Genomic DNA, 11,059 nt, shown 5'->3' on the forward strand with positions numbered 1-11,059 from the left:
TGAGGTCAATGTATACAATTAAAAAAACATGTTATAAAACAATATGGATGTTCACTACACCAAAAAGTTATTGCATAAACTCCTCCATTATGAAGATAAACTTAAACTCCCGTAACCTCCATAATATTAGCTACACATATACATTAAGAACTATTTCGATTATTTTCTTTATATTAGTGAACATAAAGTAGAGAAAGTAGTCGGAATATTTTGTAACTCATATATATAACTATACTAGTTTCTGAAAACGTGCGTTGCACGTTTAATTTTTACTATTGTTATATAATTTAAACATTGAACTTCATACATACATTTATTTCAAAAGCTCATAATAATAGCTAAAAGATTACAACACCACAATGAGTTTATTAGAAATGTAAAAGAAATTAGAAACAACAATAATCTTCGTGATGGAGAATATATATCGAAAGAGACATGAGGACTTAGGCATGTCTAAAAAGAAGTCTTCAAGTTCTTCTCCCCACCTCATATATTCTATTTTTTCACGGCTTTTTTGTCTATCATAGATGGAATAGTTTTTTTATTATCAGTTGAATGGCAATTTCTTTCATTTTTGAATGGTTATCACCTAATTCTTAAATAGTAGCAAAAATGTCTTTTTAAATTCTATATTTTTCAGTTCTAAATAATAGTCTTTAATATATAGATAGATGGAAAGATGTAAAATACAAATCATAATTAAACTTAATAAGAGAATTAACATTACCACTAATAATTATTGCTTTGAACTTGGAATCTAGTCTAGTTTGAATGAATAATTAAAAAGATGAAAAACACAAATCATTGTAATTAGTAATAAATGAGGAAATTACAAGTCATCTTTATAATTTATTACTAATTCATTCATATACAATAACACACTTTTAATATCTTAGTAATAATAAATCAAATAAATAAAATCAGTGGCATTAATCAAATAAATGGGGGGTCACTCTTTTTATATGCCAGTAATTATTCTAGGATATACATATACAATTAAAATATATCTTTTCACATTCCAAACATTTAATTATTTGTTTATATTTTAATTAAGAATTAATTTAAGAAAATGCAAAAGTCGTCTACATTTTTATTAAAATGATACAATTTTAACATTTAAACTAAATAATTAAATGCTTTTATAACATTTTAATTTATAGTAAGAGTAAATTGTAATTCAACTTTTAACTTTTTTTGTTCCCTCTTATAATAATATATATGATTAACTATGGGATTCATTGTATTGAAATCTACAACTTTTAAGATTCTAGCAATGTAAAGGTAACTGCTTTTATATTTTAGTTAATGTACCACTTAAATCTCTACCTATTTGTTCTTATTAACTAACATTTGTCTCTTCATTTTCTTTAACGTTTAGATTATTTAATTTTCATAACTGTTCAAATATTCTCTATTCATTAATAGTAAAAAAAGTTTACTGCTCAATATTTTTCAAAAATAAAATAATCAAATATGAATATAACATTTTTATTTAGTATAGAGATAAAATGGTAATTCGACTTTACATCTTGGAATTTCCCACTTATAATATAATATGATTATTGATCGTTTGGTAACTAGTTAGAGTCATGCAAGTATTAAAATGTAAGAATAGTTAGGAGTAAAATTTAGGTACTTTTAGCTATACATGAATATTATTCGTGTATTAATTATTCAACCTTTGATTTTACATAAAATAATACATAAAATCCTTCATAACTTTCTTCTTAAATACCCATCAAACATCCTATAAGTTATTCGAAAATTAATATATAAATATTTATTTCTTATTCAGCTATCAAAAAATTTAAATGAGATGGTGTTTATGCGATCCCTTATTAATAACCTCGCTACACCTGAGTCCTAACATAGTGTTGAATTTACCAGGTGATCTGAAATTGTTGATAAAACAAACATAAAGATTTAACGAGGTTCGTCCAAATCACTGACAAGTTCCAAATATGTTGTGCTAGAATATTGTGGATTAATTAGCAAACTATCAAAATAAATAGAGAAAAAAATAAAAAAAAAAACAGAATAATTTAACAAGATTCGGCCAACATTAATTCACTAGGCAAAAGCAAAGACAATTTTTCACTATGAATTAGCAAATTAAAAAAAACATACTCACACGTAATCACACAAAGAAGGATCTAAGGAGCGTAGACTGTACACAGACTTTACTCTTTACCTAAAAGTTAGAGAGATTGTTCCGACTAACCCTTGACACACCAAACCTACTACAAAACAATAACATAGTTAGTGTATTCCTACAAAATAAAATCTAAACAATGTAGATTGTATGTAAACTTTATCAGTACCTCATTGTTTCCGACAAGCCCTAAGCTCACAAAAATACTATTCCAATGAGTTTTGATATAGAAATTCAGTAGTTTTATTCGAAATTTTGTGCAAGTAATAAAATATTCACCAACTGTGAATGTAGTTATTATCACATATATTAACTTAAATATTATTATAATGTTCAAAATTCGAACTTATTTTAACGAACACTGCTTACACAAAATACTGCGTACGATAGAGAAAGTTTAGAAGTTTTGAATGAAGTCATAGATGTGTTTGCTAATCTCATGTGGCCTTTCTTGATTGACAAAGTGAGCTGCACCTTCTAAAACCACAACTTCCTCCAACAATGGAACATCATTCTTAAATCCACCATTGTGTATGTACTCTTTAGCACCTGGTATATGATAAACCAAGTCGAATTCCCCGACGATAAACTTGGTCGGAACTTTAACTTGAGCCCCTGTCCATGGTGCTGTGAGTTCCCAGTTTCTACATTTCATAAGACGCGAACATTAGGATGCATGAATGAAGAAGTTGATCACGAGAGTCTAAAAGCAACTAATAGCGTCTACGTTTGTTCAGGCTCTTCAGAAATGCTACCGAGTGTGTTTTGGAGGATCGGCCACAAGTGTGCAACAATTTCGGAGAGTCTGAGCAACATAGAGCAGTACGATAATGTTCATGAACTTCACAATTTTCTTGACTTCCTCGGAAACATGTCTCAAACTAAAACTAAAAGTCTCTTGACAAAGATCAAATGTATGCAATTGTAAATGCAACAACAAAAACCTTAATCCAAAATAGTCGAAACAAACGTGAACTATATAATCATACATGATACAACTAACGTGTTGAACAAATACGATATCACAAAGGTGGGGAACACTTACATGGGTAAAGCGCGGTAATAGTTAACTCCACCAGTGAAACCAGTCTTCTCAAACTTGTTTGCATAGTAATCTAACTCTTCCTCAGAAAGCCACGATGAAAGGGCAACCGGAGCATCAGGAAGAGCTTCAAGACCTTTGCCTTTAGGAAAATAAAAAGGTGCAGGATCGCGGTATGTCAATATTTTCTTAAGAACAGACTTAGCACCAATTGGAGCAAATTCAGCTTCAATATCACCCGGTACCTGCAAGGTAAAATCATATAGTAAAAATCCCTATATCGAACACAAATGAAACGGATACAGAGATGAAAACAGAGAGAACCTGAAATCTCGAGATATAATGATCTTCCCCATATATAGCCTTTAGCCCCTCAACAGTATTCATCTTTGGGTTCCGTGGGAGAAAATGGACACTCGAATTCACCAAGGCTTTAACTTTATCTGGCCTAAAGAGACATAGATGCCAAGCAATTAACGCACCCCAGTCGTGTGCAACGACAAACACCTTTTCTTCATTAGGAGCAATGGCTTCAAGCAGTGCAACAACATCACCGACAAGGTGAAAAATAGTGAACTTTGAAGGGTCGTTAAGGGGCGCACCAGTAGTATCTCCATAACCCCGTAAGTCAGGTGCAACAGCACGGTACCCACGTTCAGCTAAGTAGACCATTTCGTGGCGCCATGAGTACCTATTGCGGAAGATTTGGGAGTTAACTATCATAGAACCTTAAAATATGTCAACTTCTTTAACTATATACATATTAACCTCAGTTCGTTGAGATGAGACTGATGTCAGCAGGGGTGGAGCTACATTGTAGGAAGGGGGTTCATTCGAACACTCTTCGATGTAAAATAATATTATTTTTATATGGTAAAAATAATTTAGATGTTGAATCCCCTTTGGCTATTTCATGTGTTTATTTCTGCAGATTTTGAACCCTTTATTGAAAATTCTGACTCCGCCTCTGCTGATGTGTATTGATGTGACATATATTATATTGTAGTTAACTCAGAACATTGAGATCACAAACAATAAATTTTTCAAAATTTGAGTTGGAAATATCTAATAGAAACACTTATTCAGATGCTAAATTTGAAATATGTCGTAGTTTGAGTGTCTAAATTAATTTATTGGCAGGGATTGTTCATGTATTGCAACATAAGGATTAACGAGATTCAGGCAAGCCTAGTGAGACGAATTGTATAGTGCAAAACAATTCAAATTACAATTTTTTTCTTCATACGAAGTTTGTACTCAATAACTTAACGAGATCCGTTCAAGATTAGTTCTCGAGGCAAAAGCAGAGAGAATTTTTCACTATGAGTTTTTAACTATGAATGAGCATACAATCCGTATTAATATACAAATCTCATGTAGTTCCTAATTAATGTTACAAATTGATACCTACACGGATGCCAGACAACTAGTTATTGGGCCAAGAAGAAACAAAAAAAACTAAAAAGGCTTTTGCAAAGGTTGATTTGGGACCTATAGGCCACAAAAATATATATCTAGTTAAAAGGACGACGAATGAGAAAGAACGTATTATAGGAATTGTTATGAATACATTTATAGTTTCTACTGAGTATTTTGTTCTTTACAAAATGATTTCCCAAACTTATTATAAAACAACAACATACCGAGTATAATACGATAAAGTAGGGTTTAGAGAGCGTAATCTATACACAAACTTTATCCTTAGTTAAAAGTTAGAAGAGATGGTTTTCGACAGACCCTCGCGGCACCAAATCTACTAGAAAACAACAACATACGCGGTATAATCCTATAAAGTAGGGTCTAGAGAGCTTAGTCTGTACACAGACTTTACCCTTACTTAAAAGATAAAAGATGGTCTCCGACAGACCCTCAATGCACCAAACCTACTAGAAAAAAACAACAACATGCATAGTATAATCCCACGAAATAGAATCTCAACAATATAAAATGTACGCAGATTTTACTACTAACTCAAAGTTGAAGAGTTCGTGGGATCTGAACAATGTAGACCAGACTTTACCACTATCTTACAGTTAGAGAGATCGTTTCTGACAGACTCTCGAATCACTAAAACATACTAGAAAATTTAATATAATTTAGGATTTACAAAATTATTTCAAGATTGAAACAAATAATACCAGAGCTCAGGGAAGCCATGGATGAAGAGGATTGTTGGGCCTTGGCCTAATTCTGCTATATGCATATTTAAGCCATTTACACCTACCATCTTGTGCTCTATCTTCTCCATTTTTGTATTTTGTTTTTTCTCTGTGTGTGATTTTATTAGCCTTGATGTGGTTGACAAATGTAGGCAATAGCCTGTTATAAATACAAGTAATTGCATCAACTTTCTGACACGTGTCAATGTAAATTTTACTTCGTTTCCATTAAGCATCTGAATATGTGACGAAGTGTTTATATTGAGTATTTTTTATTTAAATTTAAAAAAAGATTCGTATGTATTTTTAATATTTATTGTATAAATAAATTAATCACTTAAAATATATTAACTGAGCTTGATAAATTGTAAAAACTACTTAGGTTTGTTATTGAAATTAATATGTATAATTAAAAAATATGATTTATTTTATGTGATTAATTAAATTATATACTTGAAATCATGCCCAATAGTTTTTGGCATGTAATTAGATATTTATTTCATCATCAGTTGAATAATTGTTTTGATTGAACATTTAAATATGTGGTAAAAGGCTTAATATATTTAAAAAATGTAAAGGTATTTATAATATTTATTATGTGCATAAATTAATTACTACAAATATGCAGCTTTTTAACTATATATATACTAGTCTCGACAAATAGTATTGTGAATTAAATCGACTTGTTACTATTATGGATTTATGGTGATGTGTATAATTAAAAGACGTGACATATTTTATGTCATTAATTAATTTAGATGGTTCAAATTAGGATAATTATTTTTAATTGGCGATTTAGATTTTTTATGTTGTCATTGTCAATTTCATTATTTGATTTGATAGAGTGATTATTTTAATTGAGTATTTGAATATATATAAAGTGCTCTGATTAAGAGTTTTTGATTCAAATTTTGAAATATTTTTGTGTGTAATTTTTATATTTATTACATCAATAAACTAATCACTTAAAATATATCCGCTACTTTAAATATATGCATTAGTTCAATAAATAGTAAAACTAATTATGTATGTTATTATTGAAAATTGATGTATATAATTAAACATATATATATTATGTGATTTATAAATTTAAACGGTTAAAATCACAATGTGTTTTTTCAAAATTTGTGTTAGAAGCTTCTCACATGAATACCTATTTAAATGCTAAATTTAAAATATAACGTGGATTGAGTGTTCAAATTAATTATTGAAAAATTTAAAAATCGTTCATGTATTAAATTTTTCAAAAATAATGCATTATCTTATGTATTATTAGAAAACAAATATTTAGGGTTTGTTTGGTAGGTAAAAGATACTTTTCTCCAATTGTTTTTACGAGAAAGAAGTGATTTACTTATTTATTTTTATAATATTGAATATGTAAATAAAAAACAATATTCCAAAAAAGAATATATACTCTAATTATTTCAGGTTGTTTATCTTAATTTTTTTTCATTTGAAAAGTAATAATTTTTGAAGTTTAACGTTATGCAAGTATTAATTATGTAAGAATTAATAATGACGGAAATTTGAATTTGAAATATGAAATCATTTTTATTAAAAGACTTTTCGCAAAATACTATTTTTATTCAATAATAATTGTTTTTATTCATTATTGATTTGATACACAACTTATAAAATAATAAATAATATATTTTCTGATTAATTAAACAAATATTATTAAATATTTTTCAATACGAATCTAAATTAGTCCTTCACGTGACCAAGTAAATGGGAGCAGCTGAAATTCTCGAAATTCGGTCCATGTTGAACTCCTTAAGATTAATATATGGCATCCCCAAATCACTTTTCTTGCTCGGAATCATAACTCCGGCGAGTTGGCCGGAGAACCGCCGGCGAGTTTTCCGGCAAGTTGAGCTCGATCCAGTTCTACTCTCAGTAATATACACAGGCCCATAAGTTATTCGGCCGGAAACAGAACGCCGGCGGCGGAAACTGCCGGAGTTGAGATCACCGGCGTTGGTATTTTTCCACTTTATGAAGAACAGAGCATTTTTCCACCATTTTTTCCGGTGGCTATGTTTTTTAATCTTCGTTGATTCTTTAAAAATCTGCTGTTTAAACAGTAATTAGAATCCCAAATTATTGAACATTGAAATAAAATTTGATTCAAATTGACTAAAATTGAACGTTAGAGGTATGTATATTATAACTACATACTCATTAATTACATGAATATAAGTAGCGAGCGGATTCTCAATTTTAAGTTTATAAATTTTGAATTTTACGATCGAATAATTTGATTTGACTTACAAGACAGATAATTTACAAATATACTATAAAATTTAAGTCAAACTTACTGGTTATATCAAAAACTCGTATGGTAGTGATACTAAATGTCACCCAACACCTAAGGGTGGAGTTATGGCCTATTTCGATAAACTAGATATTTTATATACGTATTTCGTAAGATTGATACTCATACTTTCAAAAGGCTAAATGATACTTTCTTATTAACTAGACTAGAGGAAGAAGGATAAAAATATCCTAGATCCGTCTCTATTAGAGAAAGGTAACACAATATCGAGAGAATTAAATATATTTTTGAGCTATATGAAGAAAAAAATTGAAAAAAAGAGGCGATTTACCTGGAAACAATCGATTTGAGTATCGAAGCCATAGTCGTCATCGTTGAAATGTTGAGATTCTCCAATGGAGAAAATAGGGGACTTGTTTAACATTATTTTCTTATAATTTTCCTTTTTTAAGGTTCGAAAGTAGAAATATTTTAAATAAAAAAAAATAAGATTCGAAAGTAGAAATATTTCAAACAAAAAAGAGAAAAATAAGATGAATTAGGACGAGAACGAAAACGAAAATGAAAACGAGCACATAGAAAGGGGAATTTAAATGGGGAGCGGGCTAGCCGTTTGTATTTGCAACTCCTATTATTTAATGATTTGGCCTAGTTAGTCTATTATGGAGCGTTTGGTAGGGGAATAAATTATTTTGAATTAATAGTGATGAGAAAATAATATTTGAATTAATTATTATAAAATCATTAATTTGATATCATATATTATTAATTTTTTAGATTATTTACCTTTATATATTTTATAAGGGTATAATACATAAACACGTCCTTTAAATTGAGCTCAACTTATATTTATATACTTCAATTTTATACGAGCACAGATAGATAATTAAATTTGTATAAAGTTGAATAAATAGATACATGTCTTACGTGGCAATTTAAGTCTTATGTAGCGTTTTATGTGTATTATGTTATGTAAGACTCGTGTGTTTATTTATTCAACTTATACAAGATTAATTATCTACTTGTACACAATCAAAATTGAAGTGTATAACAGTGAAATAAGACCAAAATAAAGACCACATTTACATATTATGCGTTTTATAAGTAAATACTTTTTAAAATTAGCTCGTTGGAATATAAACCTTAAACTCTTTTGTAAAAAAACACAATACATAAACGTGTTATTTAACTTGATCTCAGTATTTATATTCTTCAGCTTTGGTTGTGTATACAAATAGACATTTAAACTCGTATGAAATTAAACATATTGAAACACGAATCCTACGTGGCATATACAAACCAGTTGGACTATAGTTCACGTGAGACGTGTACTTATACTCGTTCAACTTTATATCATTTCAAATCTCTATTTATGCATATCCAAGATCAATATATCAGTTCAGATCAAGTTAAACGACATAATAATGATTCATTTTAAACATTACAAAGTCATATCTATACCTTCATCAAACCAGATTCATATGGAACACCACTCAATCTAACCCACTCATCTGCCAATATAAAAACTCCAGGGGCAAATCCAGCAGCAATTTCTTTTCCAATATTTTTCTTATAACCCCTCCAATTTACCCTATTATTACTATTTGCCCCAATTCCCCTGTTTTCATACTCTGCATAAAACAGAGTATTCAGTGCAAAATCTCCAGCCCATACAGACCATCCTTGTGGATCAATAAATCCATCGATCAACGATTGCATTATGATCGTCCTCGAAAACTCCTTCCATGGTCGTCCCAAATACGCTTTGATTGTCGGTTGAGTTGATATAAACTCATGTTCAGCTCTAATTTCGCAGTTTTGCATAACAATAGCACCAACTCCGCGCCTATCTTTCCTCCCCTGTGCTGTAACCATACACGCTTGATTCGCCATTGGTTTCCTGACGATCATCTTGCAGTTTTGGAACACGGATGAGGCGTCTCCGAATATGAAGTCTATGGTTCCTGTAATGGTGCAATCACGATAGAATTGGCGATAGGCGTGGACGTATAAGGTGTCTTGATAACCATCGAATTGACAGTTGTGGAAAATAGCCTTATCTCCTGATACACGAAGAGCAACTGCTTGATGCTTTATTGCTCCTGCTGTGTTCTCGATTCCGATGTCCTTTGCCATGAAATTATCTCCATTGATAGCTTCATTATGAAAAGAAACATGTTAAGAGAACGAAAGTTTTGTTTTCATGTGATGGTGTTTGACTGGAATATAGTTACAAAAATATCAATGACATGTTAAAACACCAGTCATGAAGACTTTACTTTCGAACTTTAAATGGTTTTGACGATGTAGGGATCTTTCGGAACGTTATGAAAAGAAAAGAGTGTCAGATAAATTGAGACGGAAATGAGTACTTACCAACTGTGGCAGTTTGAAAAGTGCCAATGCCATCAGCAAAGTTCTTGTTACCAGTAATTTTGGTTTTTGTTGGGCCTTCACCAATAAACACAATATGGTTCATTTTTTTTGGAATATCAATATACTCTTTGTAAATACCAGCCTTGATGAAAATAACAAATTTTTGTGTATTTTTTTTGGGCACAGCTCTAAGGGCTTCATTTATTGATTTATATTGTCCACTACCATCAATAGCAACAATAACATTGGGCTTTAGCCCATTGAAATTAACTTCATTGAGCATTCTTTCATGAGCATTTAATAACCTCCGGTTTACACCGGGGACCTTCAGGTTCAGGACCTGACCGAAGCTGGAGACCATAGCTAAACCATTGCTCGTGAGCTCGCCTGCATTTTTCAATAGTTTCCTCATTTTCTCACCGGTTTCACTAGTCGTGTTCTCAAAAGCGTCCAGACACGTTTCTTGATAAGTGATGGACGCGCTGAGCCAGGTTTTGAGGTCGTCTGCGTAATCTTTGAACTTAGTGGCGTCGAACACGCCGATTTCATCGAACGACCTCCTCACGTCGTCGATCGCGACGTCGAGGAGGTCCCCGCACGTCTTCAACGCGTCTTTCGTCCGGGGATCTTTCGAGGCCTCGTCAATCAACGAGGCGGAATTTTTTATAACGTCAGAGAGATCGTTAATCGTGGCGCTAAACGCAACCTTAAGTAGGTCTTTTGGATCATTAGTGTTGTTAGCCTTAGCAAGACTTTTTACACATGTTTCTTTATAATCAGTTTGTTGACAAATAACATTCACAGACTTTGCAGAAGTTGAAATTTGAGAATCATTATTATTATTAGATGAATTATCTTCATTCCTCTTGCTGGTAGATGAAATGGCTGCTGCAACCACACAAGCCACTAGAAGAAGTGAAGCAATGCTACCAATTGCAACCTTGTTAACCCCCATAATTAATTTAAATAAAAATATAAAATATGGGGTTAAATAATTATGTAAGAGGCAAATTGCTCCCCCTTTGGCTTGAAATTTTGGAGAAAAAATGAAA

General features: G+C 31.1%; 3 protein-coding genes across 3 annotated transcripts; all 3 read right to left on the reverse strand.

Annotated features, from left to right (window-relative positions):
* Nucleotides 1-2,416: 2,416 nt before the first annotated feature.
* On the reverse strand, nt 2,417-5,487 carry LOC107019069 (epoxide hydrolase A-like). The gene is made up of 4 exons (XM_015219650.1): nt 5,333-5,487; nt 3,519-3,885; nt 3,198-3,439; nt 2,417-2,796 (listed from the first exon to the last, which is right to left on the reverse strand). The coding sequence occupies exons 1-4, from the start codon at nt 5,440-5,442 to the stop codon at nt 2,550-2,552; spliced, it is 966 nt and encodes a 321-aa protein (XP_015075136.1). The 5' UTR covers nt 5,443-5,487; the 3' UTR covers nt 2,417-2,549.
* Nucleotides 5,488-6,977: 1,490 nt separating this feature from the next.
* LOC107020014 lies at nt 6,978-8,223 on the reverse strand. The gene is made up of 2 exons (XM_015220360.2): nt 7,963-8,223; nt 6,978-7,425 (listed from the first exon to the last, which is right to left on the reverse strand). The coding sequence occupies exons 1-2, from the start codon at nt 8,053-8,055 to the stop codon at nt 7,069-7,071; spliced, it is 450 nt and encodes a 149-aa protein (XP_015075846.1). The 5' UTR covers nt 8,056-8,223; the 3' UTR covers nt 6,978-7,068.
* A 656-nt stretch (nt 8,224-8,879) lies between these two features.
* On the reverse strand, nt 8,880-11,047 carry LOC107020530 (pectinesterase-like). The gene is made up of 2 exons (XM_015220935.2): nt 10,008-11,047; nt 8,880-9,787 (listed from the first exon to the last, which is right to left on the reverse strand). The coding sequence occupies exons 1-2, from the start codon at nt 10,960-10,962 to the stop codon at nt 9,087-9,089; spliced, it is 1,656 nt and encodes a 551-aa protein (XP_015076421.1). The 5' UTR covers nt 10,963-11,047; the 3' UTR covers nt 8,880-9,086.
* Nucleotides 11,048-11,059: the final 12 nt, after the last annotated feature.

The sequence above is a fragment of the Solanum pennellii genome, chromosome 5, assembly GCF_001406875.1.
Source record: "Solanum pennellii chromosome 5, SPENNV200".
Taxonomy (NCBI): Eukaryota; Viridiplantae; Streptophyta; class Magnoliopsida; order Solanales; family Solanaceae; genus Solanum; species Solanum pennellii.

Bases quoted from the DNA above. Each gene is read 5' to 3' on its own strand.
- LOC107019069 (XM_015219650.1), bottom strand. From the start codon at position 5,442: ATGGAGAAGATAGAGCACAAGATGGTAGGTGTAAATGGCTTAAATATG. The intron at 3,886-5,332 runs GTATTATTTGTT...CTTCCGCAATAG, and splicing joins CATGGCTTCCCTGAGCTCTG to GTACTCATGGCGCCACGAAA. The intron at 3,440-3,518 runs GTTCTCTCTGTT...TTTACCTTGCAG, and splicing joins ATTATATCTCGAGATTTCAG to GTACCGGGTGATATTGAAGC.
- LOC107020014 (XM_015220360.2), bottom strand. From the start codon at position 8,055: ATGTTAAACAAGTCCCCTATTTTCTCCATTGGAGAATCTCAACATTTC. The intron at 7,426-7,962 runs GTAAATCGCCTC...TTTAAACAGCAG, and splicing joins CTCAAATCGATTGTTTCCAG to ATTTTTAAAGAATCAACGAA.
- LOC107020530 (XM_015220935.2), bottom strand. From the start codon at position 10,962: ATGGGGGTTAACAAGGTTGCAATTGGTAGCATTGCTTCACTTCTTCTA. The intron at 9,788-10,007 runs GTAAGTACTCAT...TTCATAATGAAG, and splicing joins TTTTCAAACTGCCACAGTTG to CTATCAATGGAGATAATTTC.